Source organism: Lycorma delicatula, chromosome 1 (assembly GCF_047948215.1).
Source record: "Lycorma delicatula isolate Av1 chromosome 1, ASM4794821v1, whole genome shotgun sequence".
In the NCBI taxonomy this organism is placed as follows: domain Eukaryota; kingdom Metazoa; phylum Arthropoda; class Insecta; order Hemiptera; family Fulgoridae; genus Lycorma; species Lycorma delicatula.
In genome coordinates this window covers 378,025,286-378,038,099 of record NC_134455.1, presented here as the reverse complement: position 1 = coordinate 378,038,099, position 12,814 = coordinate 378,025,286, and the positions used below count along the sequence as shown (strand labels likewise).

General features: G+C 31.2%; 1 protein-coding gene across 1 annotated transcript in view; it reads right to left on the bottom strand.

Moving 5' to 3' along the window:
* LOC142317963 (uncharacterized) overlaps nt 1–12,814 on the bottom strand; it is a 212,881-nt gene that overhangs the window by 85,290 nt on the left and 114,777 nt on the right. Inside the window, exons 12-14 of the mRNA XM_075354495.1 lie at nt 10,361–10,498; nt 7,761–7,910; nt 1,931–3,050 (exon numbers count right to left, since the gene is read on the bottom strand). Of these exons, the coding sequence (XP_075210610.1) occupies nt 1,931–3,050; nt 7,761–7,910; nt 10,361–10,498 (1,408 nt within the window). The remainder of the gene's footprint in view (nt 1–1,930; nt 3,051–7,760; nt 7,911–10,360; nt 10,499–12,814) is intronic.

Genomic DNA, 12,814 nt, shown 5'->3' with positions numbered 1-12,814 from the left:
TCTCGAGAAGTATCGTACGTGGCGTTGCAGGAACCATACTCAATCGGCCGGTAGATTTGCTCCCTTTTGAAGCCCACATACCAGGCTACAAATACTGCGGTCCTGAGACCAAACTAGAAAAATAAAGATTACACAGAGGTGATCCGGGGATAAATCCGCTCGATAAAGTCTGTCAAGTACACGGTATAGCGTATAACACTTACAGAGGGCAAGCCGATAAAGAATTAGCAGAAAGAGCCTAGCAGAGGGTGTCCGCACTGGATTCTAGCATTAGTGAGAAGGCTGCCGCGTGGACAGCCTTAATTAATTAGAAAGAAAATTAAAGAAACCTTCGGCACAGGTACGCGGAGAAAAACAATACGAAAAAAGAAAAGGGTATTTAACTAGAGTCGTACCGGTCAGTGACAGGGAAAGGTGTTTATCTCCAGGCGACCGTTACCGTTGTCGTCGTAGAAGAGGAAGGCGCTAGAATTACTGTGCAAGCTTCCGAATAAGCCTTTGACTAATATAGAGCTGATACGGTTTGCGGGTAAAGTGAATATACCGTATTTCAGAGGGGTTTTCATGCGCGGTACTGTACCGGGTAAAATAAACAAAACGAATCGGGGATAGTGAATTTAGATAACGCCGACAATTTGGGTACTCATTGGGTCTGTTATAAAAAATGAGGCGCAAACGCGGTTTATTTCGATAGTTATGGAAATGTACGCCCGCCTAAAGAGTTAGCGCGTAATCTCAGATCCGGCGGAAAGAAAATCGACATAAAGTATAATTTAGATCGCAGACAGGGATTTGATTCGGTCATCTGAGGATATTTGTGTTTGAAGTTTTTTATATGTTCTGTCTAGCAGCAAATCGGTTGTGCTCTACGAACTCGGCGATGCCGCGTGGGAAATCGGTGTCGTCGATTTCATGTCTTACAATATTCCGAACGTAGAAAAAGGGAAAAACAACACGTTTTACTACGGTGACGGTAAAATGATAACGCTATCCCAGGGAGTGTATGAGATCGAGGTTCTACGGTTGAAACTGAAACATGGGATCGCTGGATGCGAGGACGATGAAAACATAGCGAACGCGATTGATAATGATGAAAAATGGAAGCTGCGACAGCTCAGTAGGGAAGCCTATCTTAATTGCCTACTTAGCGGGAAGGGCGATTGCAAGGTCGATGATGAAAAATAGAAACCGCAGCCAGCACAGTACGAAAACCTCTCGGAATGTCTATTAAACATTACGATCGATCCTACGACGATGCATTCGCAACTTGTTTGCTCCGAAATAGTTGATTTTACAAAACCCTATTCTATCCGCACTCTTTTGGGATTTGACGAGGTGGTCCTGTCCGCTAACACGTTGCACATATCTCAGAGACCGATCAGTATTTCAACTGTAAACGCAATACGTATTTTGCTTCAAGAAGAGTAACATGTTGTGACATAAACCTCCCACCACTGCACTAGTCTATTTAAATCAGAGGCAGCTGGGTGAAATTGCCTCATTACTGGACTAGCGCATGGCTGATTATAGAGACTCAACTGTAGTACATATAATGGCATATAAAGTCTTCTGCACTCACTATGGTATGAGAAATAAAAATAATGCTAAAAATATATAAATGTTATTTACAATGTGAGAATTAACCCCTTAGTTACTACCAATATCCCTCACAACATAATGCAATTTTTAGCTAACATAATTTGTAAATAATTATAGTAATATTTTTGCCTATCACAAATAGTTACAATGAATGTAGTTACAACAATGTAATTGGGAGTTTTATTAGATCGCTACCATTATAATACAATTTTTAATAAATATTTACTTTATACTTAGATGTTTTTATGAAACAATCAGTTTTTCTTTCATAATCACTTAGTATTATCACCAGTTAAAAAGCCACTGCTTATTATGATATTTTACACATCTTAAGCAGATGTTTTCACAGAATGAACTTTTTTATGAACAGAAAGATGTTTTTTTAAATAACTACTGTGACTAAAAGACTTCTGACAGCAATTACATGTGAATTTTTTCTCACCTGTGTGAATGTAAAGATGTTTCCTCAAATTACAACTGTAACCAAAAGTTTTTTGACAAAGATTACAAGTAAATTTTTTCTCACCAGTATGAACAGAAAGATGTCTCTTTAAAGTAGAACTACGAGTAAAAGAGTTTTGACAAATATTACACGTGTATTTTTTCTCTCCAGTATGCGTATACATGTGAGTCTTTAAATGAGAACTTTGACTAAAAGACTTTTGACAAAGATTACAAGTGAATTTTTTCTCACCGGTGTGAATAGAAATGTGCTTCTTCAAATTGGCACTTTGGTTGAAAGACATATTACAAATATTACAAATGAATATTTTCTTCCTACTAATCTCACCAGTATGAATAGAAAGGTGTGCTTTCAATGAAGAACTCTTTCTAAAAGACTTCTGACAAACATTACATGTGAATTTTTTCTCACCAGTATGAATATAAATGTGATCCTTTAAATGAGAACTCTGACTAAAAGATTTTTGACAAAAATTGCAAGTGAATCTTTTCTCACCGGTGTGAATAGTAATGTGCTTCTTCAAATTGCAATTTTGATTGAAAGACTTATTACAAAAATTACATGTGAATTTTCTCTCACCGGTATGTATGGAAAGATGCGCCTTTAAATTACTATTATTCTTAAAATACTTATTACAAATATTACATGTAAACTTTCTCTCACTTGTATGGATATTTGTATGACATTTTAAAGTACTCTTACATTTAAATGTCTTTTTACAATATTTACACTTATATTTCTCACTAATAGGTTTACAATTATCTCTTATAAATCTTTGCTTTTCACTATTTTTTATGGCAAAATCTTGTAATTTAGTGGCATTTTCATTTCTGAACGACACATCACAGATATTACCATGATTGTGCTTTAAATCACTATTTCCTTCAAAGTTGCACTCAGATTTGTAACATGATAGAAGATTTTCTGAAGATAAACTGTTCTTTATAGTTTCCACATCTAAATTACTGATCGTTTCTTCATCAAGGCTCTGAAAAAAAAAATTTATTATGCATTACAATAACTATCTTTTTAAAATAGTTGATTTTTCTACCATCAGCTGAAATTGTTCAGCATCATTTTTACTGCTAATTATGATGAATTATACTGACCTAAAAATTTTTTTTACAGATTTGACAGTGAAAATTGAATCAACTGTCAAATGAGATTAATTTTGTATTATTTTTAACTTTTAATTCGATAAATTTGAAGATAAGGGAAATAACATTAAGATTATGAGGATTAGTCAAATATAAATTGGAATTTTGTTTTTAACAATTATTATTAGTTGAAATTATATTATTGGTTAATATTAATACAGTTAATATAGTTATTACATTAATATTATTAGTTAATGTAATATTAGTTGGAATTTTGCTGCACAGACTAAGGAAAAGCTGTTAATGTGGGGAGGCCCTGCAGATAGTTAGTTGGATAAGAGTGGAGGGGAGCAAACAACAATACAGCCATGCTTGTAGGTCATGTTTCCATGTTAGTAGCAGACTGTCTGAGCAGGAGGTACCATCGTCCATTGTACAACGAATTATAATCATATTTCTCGCCAACAAAGATGTCAAATCTTCTGAAATTTAGACTTGAATTCAGGCACTATTTGGAGATACTACCCTGTCAAAAACTCAAGTTTAGATTGAGGTAAGAAATTTCCATGTGATTATAATCAGTGGAGAAATTCACTAATGTCATCTGTCGACCAGCATCAATGATAACACTATTCAGGCTGTTCGTGATCTTGTGGAAGGTAACCGCAGCTGCATAACTGTCGCTGAAAATTGATTACAGGTGGGCATACAATGTTGTCAGACACTCTTGGATACAAAGTGTTGGCAAAGTGGGTTCCACGTGTTCCCACTGAGGCACAGAGAAATGTTCAGCAAGACATCTGTCAGTGGCTTCTGAATCATTTTGAGGAAGAAGACGAGGCATTTTTGGATCATAATGTGACCTGTGATGAAACGTGGATCCACACCACACACCCTGGAAAGCAAGAAAATAAATATGGTGTGGAGGAAAAATGGGAAGCAGGCACCAATCAAAGCCATGAAACACTTGTCAGTTGGAAAAGTTCTAGCAACTTTGTTTTGGGACTCAAAAGGTGTGCTGCTGACCGATTTCTTCCACGAATGAAGGACAGTAAATGTGGCAAATACTACTGCCAGTTTTTGGATGAAGTCAGGGCTGCTTATCACAACAAATGACACCAGCTACCAATTCGCAAATGACAACGCAGTTGTATACAGCAGCTCAGACTCGTTAAAATTCACTGGACAACTTCGAACACCCACCATATAGTCCAGACATGGTCATCGTGTCCTACATGGTTGGTTTGCTGAAAGAAATTTTAGGAGGAGAAAGATTTGAAGATGATGCTGCTGTCAAGATGACAATGGCTCATCTTACTTTTTTTGATAAGGGTATCAGGAAGCTATCCGGTGGAGAAAATGTATTTCTGCTGAATGAAACTATGTAGAAAAATAAGATAATTTATTTGTAATTTTATCAAATATTAAAAAAACTACGTAAACAAATCCCGATTTAATGACCACTGTACTATTCATGGCAAAAAAATTACTTCTTTATGGGGTTATTTCTGATTTTGGATCAAAAGTCTTGGAACCCACTTTGCACCTTGGGTTTGTAGAACCCAAGGTTCTTTGTAATAATGGGATGGACACTTCCATGACTGATACTCCCTTCTGAAGCAACTGTGTCAATTGTAAGATACAGATTGACTTCAATGAGGGTCACTTTCCTAGAATGACTTGTGACTCATTTTTCTATGCCCTACTTCATATTTACTGGCCTAATCATATATTTCCAAACTGTCCTTGCAGTCTAGTCAAAGTTTAAGAGGTTTTGATGGCCTCATGTAAGACAAATTTCAAACTAAGTTGTGCAACAACGGAACTTTATGCTCTGATATGACCTCTTGCTATTGACTACAGAGACATGAATACTGATCCGGCTGGAGCATCCATCTCCACTGTCAATATCCCTCTGCTCCAGCCCACTCATATTAGTATGTGAGCTGCTATGAAGACAAACATCTGATTGACAAAATTCTAATGTTAGGTGAGGATGGGTCTTTATTTAAGTCTATTTTCTAATAAAATTATGTCCTATTGAATCTCTATGGCTGAGAAGGTAGATGTGTATTAAATGTAATTAACTAATTCTTGTAGAGCACAAGCAAAACAAATTAACGAAGAATGTTTTAAAATTGGAACAAACTAAGCAAACTTATAAAGTTATGAGGAAAGTTCAATCTGACGTAAAAAGGGATGTTAAAACTGAACATTCTAATCATCCCATAATTTTTTACAGTCTGTCTAAGTTCAGATTTTGATGGCCTTTTCAAGCAGAACTTATAGAAAATAAAAAGAAAGTTTTCTTACCTCTAAAACAATACAAAATAAATTGCTGGTCTCAAATTAAAAAGTATTCTTTAATAAACAAAATAATCAAGAATAATTAGAGAGCAACGTTGATGAAACTGGCAACTGTGCCACAATTGGCATGCACCTTCTGTGACTTGCATTGAATTTCTGTTACTTCAGTGTCAAAATGATGACCCTTAAAAGTTCTGGAGGGCCAAATCTGACGAGTGCAAGAGGTTATGGTATGATACGTTTCCATTATAGGAAAACATTTTTCATGTTTGTGAACAGAAAATTGTTATGATGGAGCACCCAAATGCCCTCACATTACAGCTCAGGTTATTTTGGTAAATATCCTCCCTCAGACACCACAATGTAGTAAAAAATCAGATTCTTGGGGATGAATTTACAATGGACACCCTACAAAAGTAAAAAAAAAAAAAATCAGTGAGCATGGGGATGAATTCACAACAGACACCACGCAAAAAAAAATGAGCACAATCTTAGTTGCATTCCTGGCTTGCACAGCCTCCTTTGACCCCAAGGGTAACTAAAAATTTTGTTACCTATCTCCTTTGTAATAGACCGTTGGATCATTTAAATCTACCTCAATCATTGATTTAAATCTAATAATACGTTAAAAGATGGTACACCGATTTATATTACAAAAGAAAAAGTTGATAGATGGGTGGATTATATTGAAGAGTTATACAGAGGAAATGAATTAGAAACTGGTGTTATAGAGAAAGAAGTTGAAATGGATGAAAAAAAAGATACAATACTGAGATCTGAATTTAATAGAACATTAAAGGATTTGAATGGAAGAAATGCTCCTGGTGTAGACGGGATACCTGCAGAATTACTGTGCAGTGCATGTGAGAAAGCGATGAATTGTAGTAACTGGTGTGTAATATTTACGAAAAAGGGGAAGTTCCATCAGACTTCAGAAAGAATGTTATTGTCATGATACCAAAGAAAGCAGGAGGAGATAAATGTGAAGTATACAGAAAAATTAGCCTAATTTACTCAAGCATAAAAATTTTTAACTAGAATTCTGTACAGAAGAATTGAGAGGAGAATTGAAAACATGTTAAGAGATCAAGTTGGTTTCAGGTAAATTATAGGGACAAGGGAAGCTAAGATTAATAGTAGAAGGAAGATTAAAGAAAAACAAACCAAAATACATTTATAGACTTAGAAAAGAAATTTGATAACATAGACTGGATTAAAATGTTCAGCATTTTAAAAAAAATTTAGAGTTAAAGTATAGAGATAGAAGAACAACTGCTAACATTTACAGGAACCAAAGTGCAACAGTAATAATTGAAGAGCATAAGAAAAAAGCCACATTAAAAAAGGAAGTCTGACAGGGATGTTCCCTATCCCTGCTACTTTTTAATCTTTACATCAAACTAGCAGTTTATGTAAAAGAACAATTTAGATCCGGAGTAACAGTGCAAGGTGAAAAGATAAAGATGCTATGATTTGCTGATGATATACTACTTCTAGCTGAGATTAAAAAAGATTTAGAAAAATGGCATGGGTGAAGTCCTACACAAGAACTACCACATAAAAATAAACAAGAACAAAACAAAAGTAATGAAATGTAGTAGATAAACTAGATGAACCACTGAATATAAAAATAGGCAAGAAAAGAATATGGAGGTAGGAGAATTTTGTTATTTGGAAGTAGAATTACTAAAGATGGACAAAGCAGGAGCGATATAAAATACTGGTGAAACAAGCTTTCAGTAACAAAATATAATTTGCTTACCTCAAAAATTAATTTAATAAGGAAAATATTTTTCAAAGTATATGTTTGGGGTATAGTTTTATATGGAAGTGAAACTTGGACGATCAAAGTACCTGAGAAGAAAAAATTAGAAGCTTTTGAAATGTGCTGCTATAGGAGAATGTTAAAAATCAGATGGGTGGATAAAGTGACAAATAAAGAGGTGTTGCAAGAAATAGATAAAGAAAGAAACATTTGGAAAAATGTAGTTAAAAGAAGAGACAGATTTATAGGCCACATATTAAGGAATCCTGGAATAGTCACATTAATATTGGAACATTCAGAAGGAAAAAATTGTGCAGGCAGGCAACATTTGGAGTATGTAAAACAAATTGTTAGGGATGTAGGACGTAGGAGTTATACCAAAATGAAATAACTAGCACTAGACAGGGAATCTTAGAGAGCTGCATCAAACCAGTAAAATGGCATATATACAATTCAAAATATTACTAAAATTTACAACAGAGAAAGTACAATAAATTAGACTATGAACAACCTAACTAAAGGAACTTACGCATGTAGATTTTATGCAATCTTCTGTTTTATTGACAGGCATCAACAAACAATCTAGTTCCTTGTTTTCTTCCTCTTTGATTTCAATTTTAACAGCAGTGTTTAACGGGTATTCATCTAAACATGATTCACTGATTGGAGCATTCAATATCTGCAACAAAACACAATTTCAATCAATATTAATATTATTAATTAACATTAGGTAAAGTACGGAAGTATAACTAATTAAAATTTAAATGTACTTAATAACTTATATTAACTAAATATATTAATATTTAGAAAACCAAAGTGTTATCATGAAAGTCTGGGATTTTCATAACCTATTCTACTTGTGAAAATAATGGAGAAAGTTCAAATAAACATATCCTAAAATGATTCATTTGCGAGTAACGCCAGTGAAAGATTCTGCTTGGTTTTCAGCCACAATAATGAAATAAGGTTGTACTGAAATTTTTACGACTGTAATGGGCAAAAAAAATGATTTCTTTTAGGGTCTGACTTGAAAACTTAATAAAACAACCCTCAGAATGGTACCTGCAGTAGGGTAGCTTTTGAGAAATCTGGGGTGAAAAAAACTGTTTTTTTTTTTGTTTTTTTTATGTTTAACATGCAATAACTTTGTTAAATAAATAAATAAATAAAAATGTTTAAACATAACTTGTAGAGAACTTAGATCTGAACAAAATGGTGTAAGAAAAGTTGAATAAAACGAAGAAAGGTTAGAAAAATAAAAATTTTATTTAGAAACAGTACACTAGACCAAAGTGCAATATACATACCAGTTTATAATAAATGTTCAAAAATGAGCTCGCCATTGTCTACAAATTTCTTGCACGCTTCTGTCATGCTTTTGTTGCTTTTTTTAGTTCTTTAGGGCTGTCTGTAAGTTTTTCAGCCACATCTATAATGAGGACAATTAATTCCTCACTAGAATTTTAATATAAAATTCACCAACTAATATTTTATAATCCAACTTCCCTTGTTAACTATCAATTGCTCTCTGTTGATATAGTGCTTTGTTGGTATCATACCATTCTTGCTTTAATGTTAGAAATACAGACTAATTTTCCTCTGAAGAAATACATCCCTGACTGGAGAAATATGGCTGATTGATTTGGTAGTTAAAACATTACGTTAAAATTTGTTTCTATTTGAGGTATAAGAATTTGAAAAAGCTGTTATTGCTTTTTAATTTATTACAGTTAAATTGAATAAGTTCATGAGTCATGAGTCAACAAGTTCAGTCAATTGAATAAGTCTTTGAGCTGGTTCATTTACTTTTCTTAGTTTAAAATCTGCTTACAATAACTTACTCCCTTAGATTTTTTTTTGTGATAGTAAATGACTTAAGATTATATTCCTATAAAGCCATACTAAATAACATAAATGTGCTTTTAATTTACTTAACAAATTTTATTAATTAGGATGAATATAAAGTAACACAGAGCACTCAGTTGGAAAGAAGGGGGTAAGATAATATATATTTTTTTTTCTTCAACTTATTGTGAAATGAATCATATGAAAAATGACTGAATTTGAGTACAGAATACAATGAATATGAAACAGTTAAAGCATCACTGGAACATAAGAATACTCAGTTAGAAGGAAAGGGGCAAATGTTTTGTCAAAGGAGGTAAGAAAAGCATATTGTAATACCATAACAAGAAAATATGACAGTACTAAATTTGTTTTCTTGGGGTGAAAAGACAATAATCTATATTACTACAAATTAAGTGGTCATTAGACCAAGTGCTGCTGAATACACTTTTGTGAAGCCTAAGAATGATGACATGAAGGTTAAAAAAATTCTATATTAACTTCGGAAATCAATATTGTCATTAGTGGTGAAAAATTTAAGAATGAGAAATTATTTTATTTGACTTGCTCTTACTGCATAACAAATAATTTATTCCTATGATGAAGGTTGGTCATTTTCTATGTCCCTTTGGGATAAGGAAAACATTAAAATTAAAATGTAAATACTAAACATTAATGCTAAAACATTAAACATGTTTAAAACAAAAACAGCTAAAACTGTAGTAAAATTTAATTCCTAGATACTTCTTAATGTAATAATATTCAATGAAATAAAGTGGCAAAAAACCATTTATGATGAGGAAAATCAAAGGCAAGTTTCTATAAAAATAGATATTTCAAGATATATAATAAAAATAAAAATTGAACAAAGCAAACTTAAAAATAAACAAATGACAGAAAAGTGTAACTTTTAAAAAAAAAAAATTAATAATTACTTCTTTTTATAAAAACTAGAAAAAATAAATGGTTGAAGAGAAGCAATGAAATAAGTAAGAAGTAATTAAACATGAAGGGTAATTGAAGTACATAGAGATTTTTCATTTCTAATTTTGGAGTCAAGCAACAATTTGAAATTTCAAATTAAAATGTCAGAATGTTTAAAGACTATCATGAACTCACTGGACTATTATTTTTATTTCTTTTTTAAATCAAACATTACACTGATTTTTACATAGTACAATTTTGAGTTTTAAAAATTGGAAAATTAATATTAATGTACAAAAAAAATAATATAAGAGAAAAGAAGGAAACTATTTTAAATCTGTAGTATTTAAATTGTCTTACCAATTCTTCATGCTTTACATCAACCAGTTCAATTTTAACAAAGGGGACATCAACAGTAGCAGGATTCAATGGCATGTTACCACTCCCTCCATGAAATAGATCTATTTCAGGTGGTGTTAAATGTGATTTGTCAGTTACCTGTAGCAAAAAATAAAATACAATTATAAAAAAGTATGGTTAAATTAATTACCTAAGTTTGTTTTATTTCTTTTAAATGGTTATGTTTTACAACATTAATAAGAAAAAATAAAGCAAAAAAATAAATATCTTTCTACTTATTTTTATACTTTGTTTATATATTTTTTTAAAGGTTTGTCTATATGTATCATAATTTACACTGTTAACAAGAGTTAAAGACAAAAAACAACGATGTAACATAAAATTAGGTACACACAATAATCTAACATACAACCAGATATGTTAAAATGTAATATGAACATTTATAAAATTTTTTATATGTAGTACAGTTAACACAGGACTTTACCCAGTTGGATAAAAATAGATTTTTAAAAAATATAGTCTCTAAGGATGAAAATTGTAAAACATTATTTTAATTTAATGGTGTGAACAACCAGATTCACTATTTAGTAAAAGTATAGTGCATCATCTTAAGTGAAACATTGAAAATATTTGTTATTTAATAGAAAACCTGAACATTTTTTAAAGTATGACATATAATAAACAAAAGATTCAATTAAGAATTATAATGAGGCAGAATATATAAAAAAAATTCATCATTCAGAAATATAAAATAGAAAGTTTCAACTAATTATCATATTACAAATAAAAAAAAAAAATCATTAAAATAATCCCAACTAAAACACTACACATGTTTATTTATAATAAAATTCATTCAATAAACAAAAAGCACATTTAATTGTTATTATGTGCTTTTTTGTATAACACTTAATAACAATGTAGCTGCAATATAATAAATTATAAAAACATTGATTAAAGAGTTTTAAATATAAAGGGAATGATTTCTGTATGAATCAGAACGTTATAATCATTCATTAATCACAATCAACTATGAAAATCTATCAACTGATTTAGAAATAAATAAATAATAATTACATATTAAAAAAAATTACATGAAAATGACAAAAGTAATACATATGGAAATGTTAAACAATATGCGTTATCAAATGTAAAGACTTCATTTCCTTTTCCCACAGCTGACAATGACACGCAATTTTTTAAAAACATAATACTTTCCAGTCATCTTTATTTAAACAACAGTCTCAACTAAATATGTCATCTAGCATACAAAAAAAAAAATAATAAAAAAACAACTATTTTTAACAATAAAAATCATCAATTTTTAATTAAAAAGTAATTTTTTATGTTTATTCAGAAGTTACTATAAATTTAAAAAACAAATTTACTGATCAAATCAACAGTATCACTTCTATCGTTAACTTATATATTTATAAGAAACCCAACCCACTCTTGACAAAAATAAATTAAAAATAATTTTTTAAATTATTTTATAAAAACTAGAAAAAATAAATGGTTGAAGAGAAGCAGTGAAATAAGTAAGAAGTAATTAAACATGAAGGGTAATTGAAGTGCATAGAGATTTTTCATTTCTAATTTTGGAGCCAAGCAACAATTTGAAATTTCAAATTAAAATGTCATAATATCAGACTATCATGAGCTCACTGAACTATTATTTTTATTTCTTTTTTAAATCAAACATTACACTGATTTTTTACATAGTACAATTTTGAGTTATAAAAATTGGAAAATTAATATTAATGTACAAAAGAAATAACATAAGAGAAATGTTAAACAATATGCGTTATCAAATGTAAAGACTTCATTTCCTATTCATTTCTTCTTTAATTTAAGATTAACACCTTAAATTAAAATTATATTCAAGGTTTGATTACAAAAAATACTTGGAATTTCAGATTTGGTCAAAAAAAATCTTTATTTTATTCATTAATATTGATTTTGCACCTTCAAAGAACTCAAAGTATTGAAATACTTCAAAGTATTATATCTGAAATGTATATACTTTTCGGATATAATACATTTGTGCCAGCACTTTTTCCAATCTTCAAAGCACCTCTGGAACACAATTTTCGCTATGTTGTTTAGCTCCTTCAGAGATTCTGTCTTTATCTCTTCAATGTTGGCAAAATGTCATCTTTCATGTTTCTTTTCAGCTTGAGGAATAGGAAGAAGTTCATATTTACAGAGGCTAAGGCATCATAACGATGTTTTTTATGAAGAAGTGAAGTGAATTCGAAAGAAGTGAAGTGTGAGCAGGTGCAGATGATTCAGTGAATGTCCATTATCATTTTCTTCAGTTTTTTCAATGTTGCAATCAGATATTGGTAAGCTGGTTATTCAATGGCGCTCATTTTCTTAGATGTCTTTACGGCCCTCTTGTAAACATTTGTACCACTTATAAATGCTTGTTTTATTCATAGAAGAATCGCCAAAAGC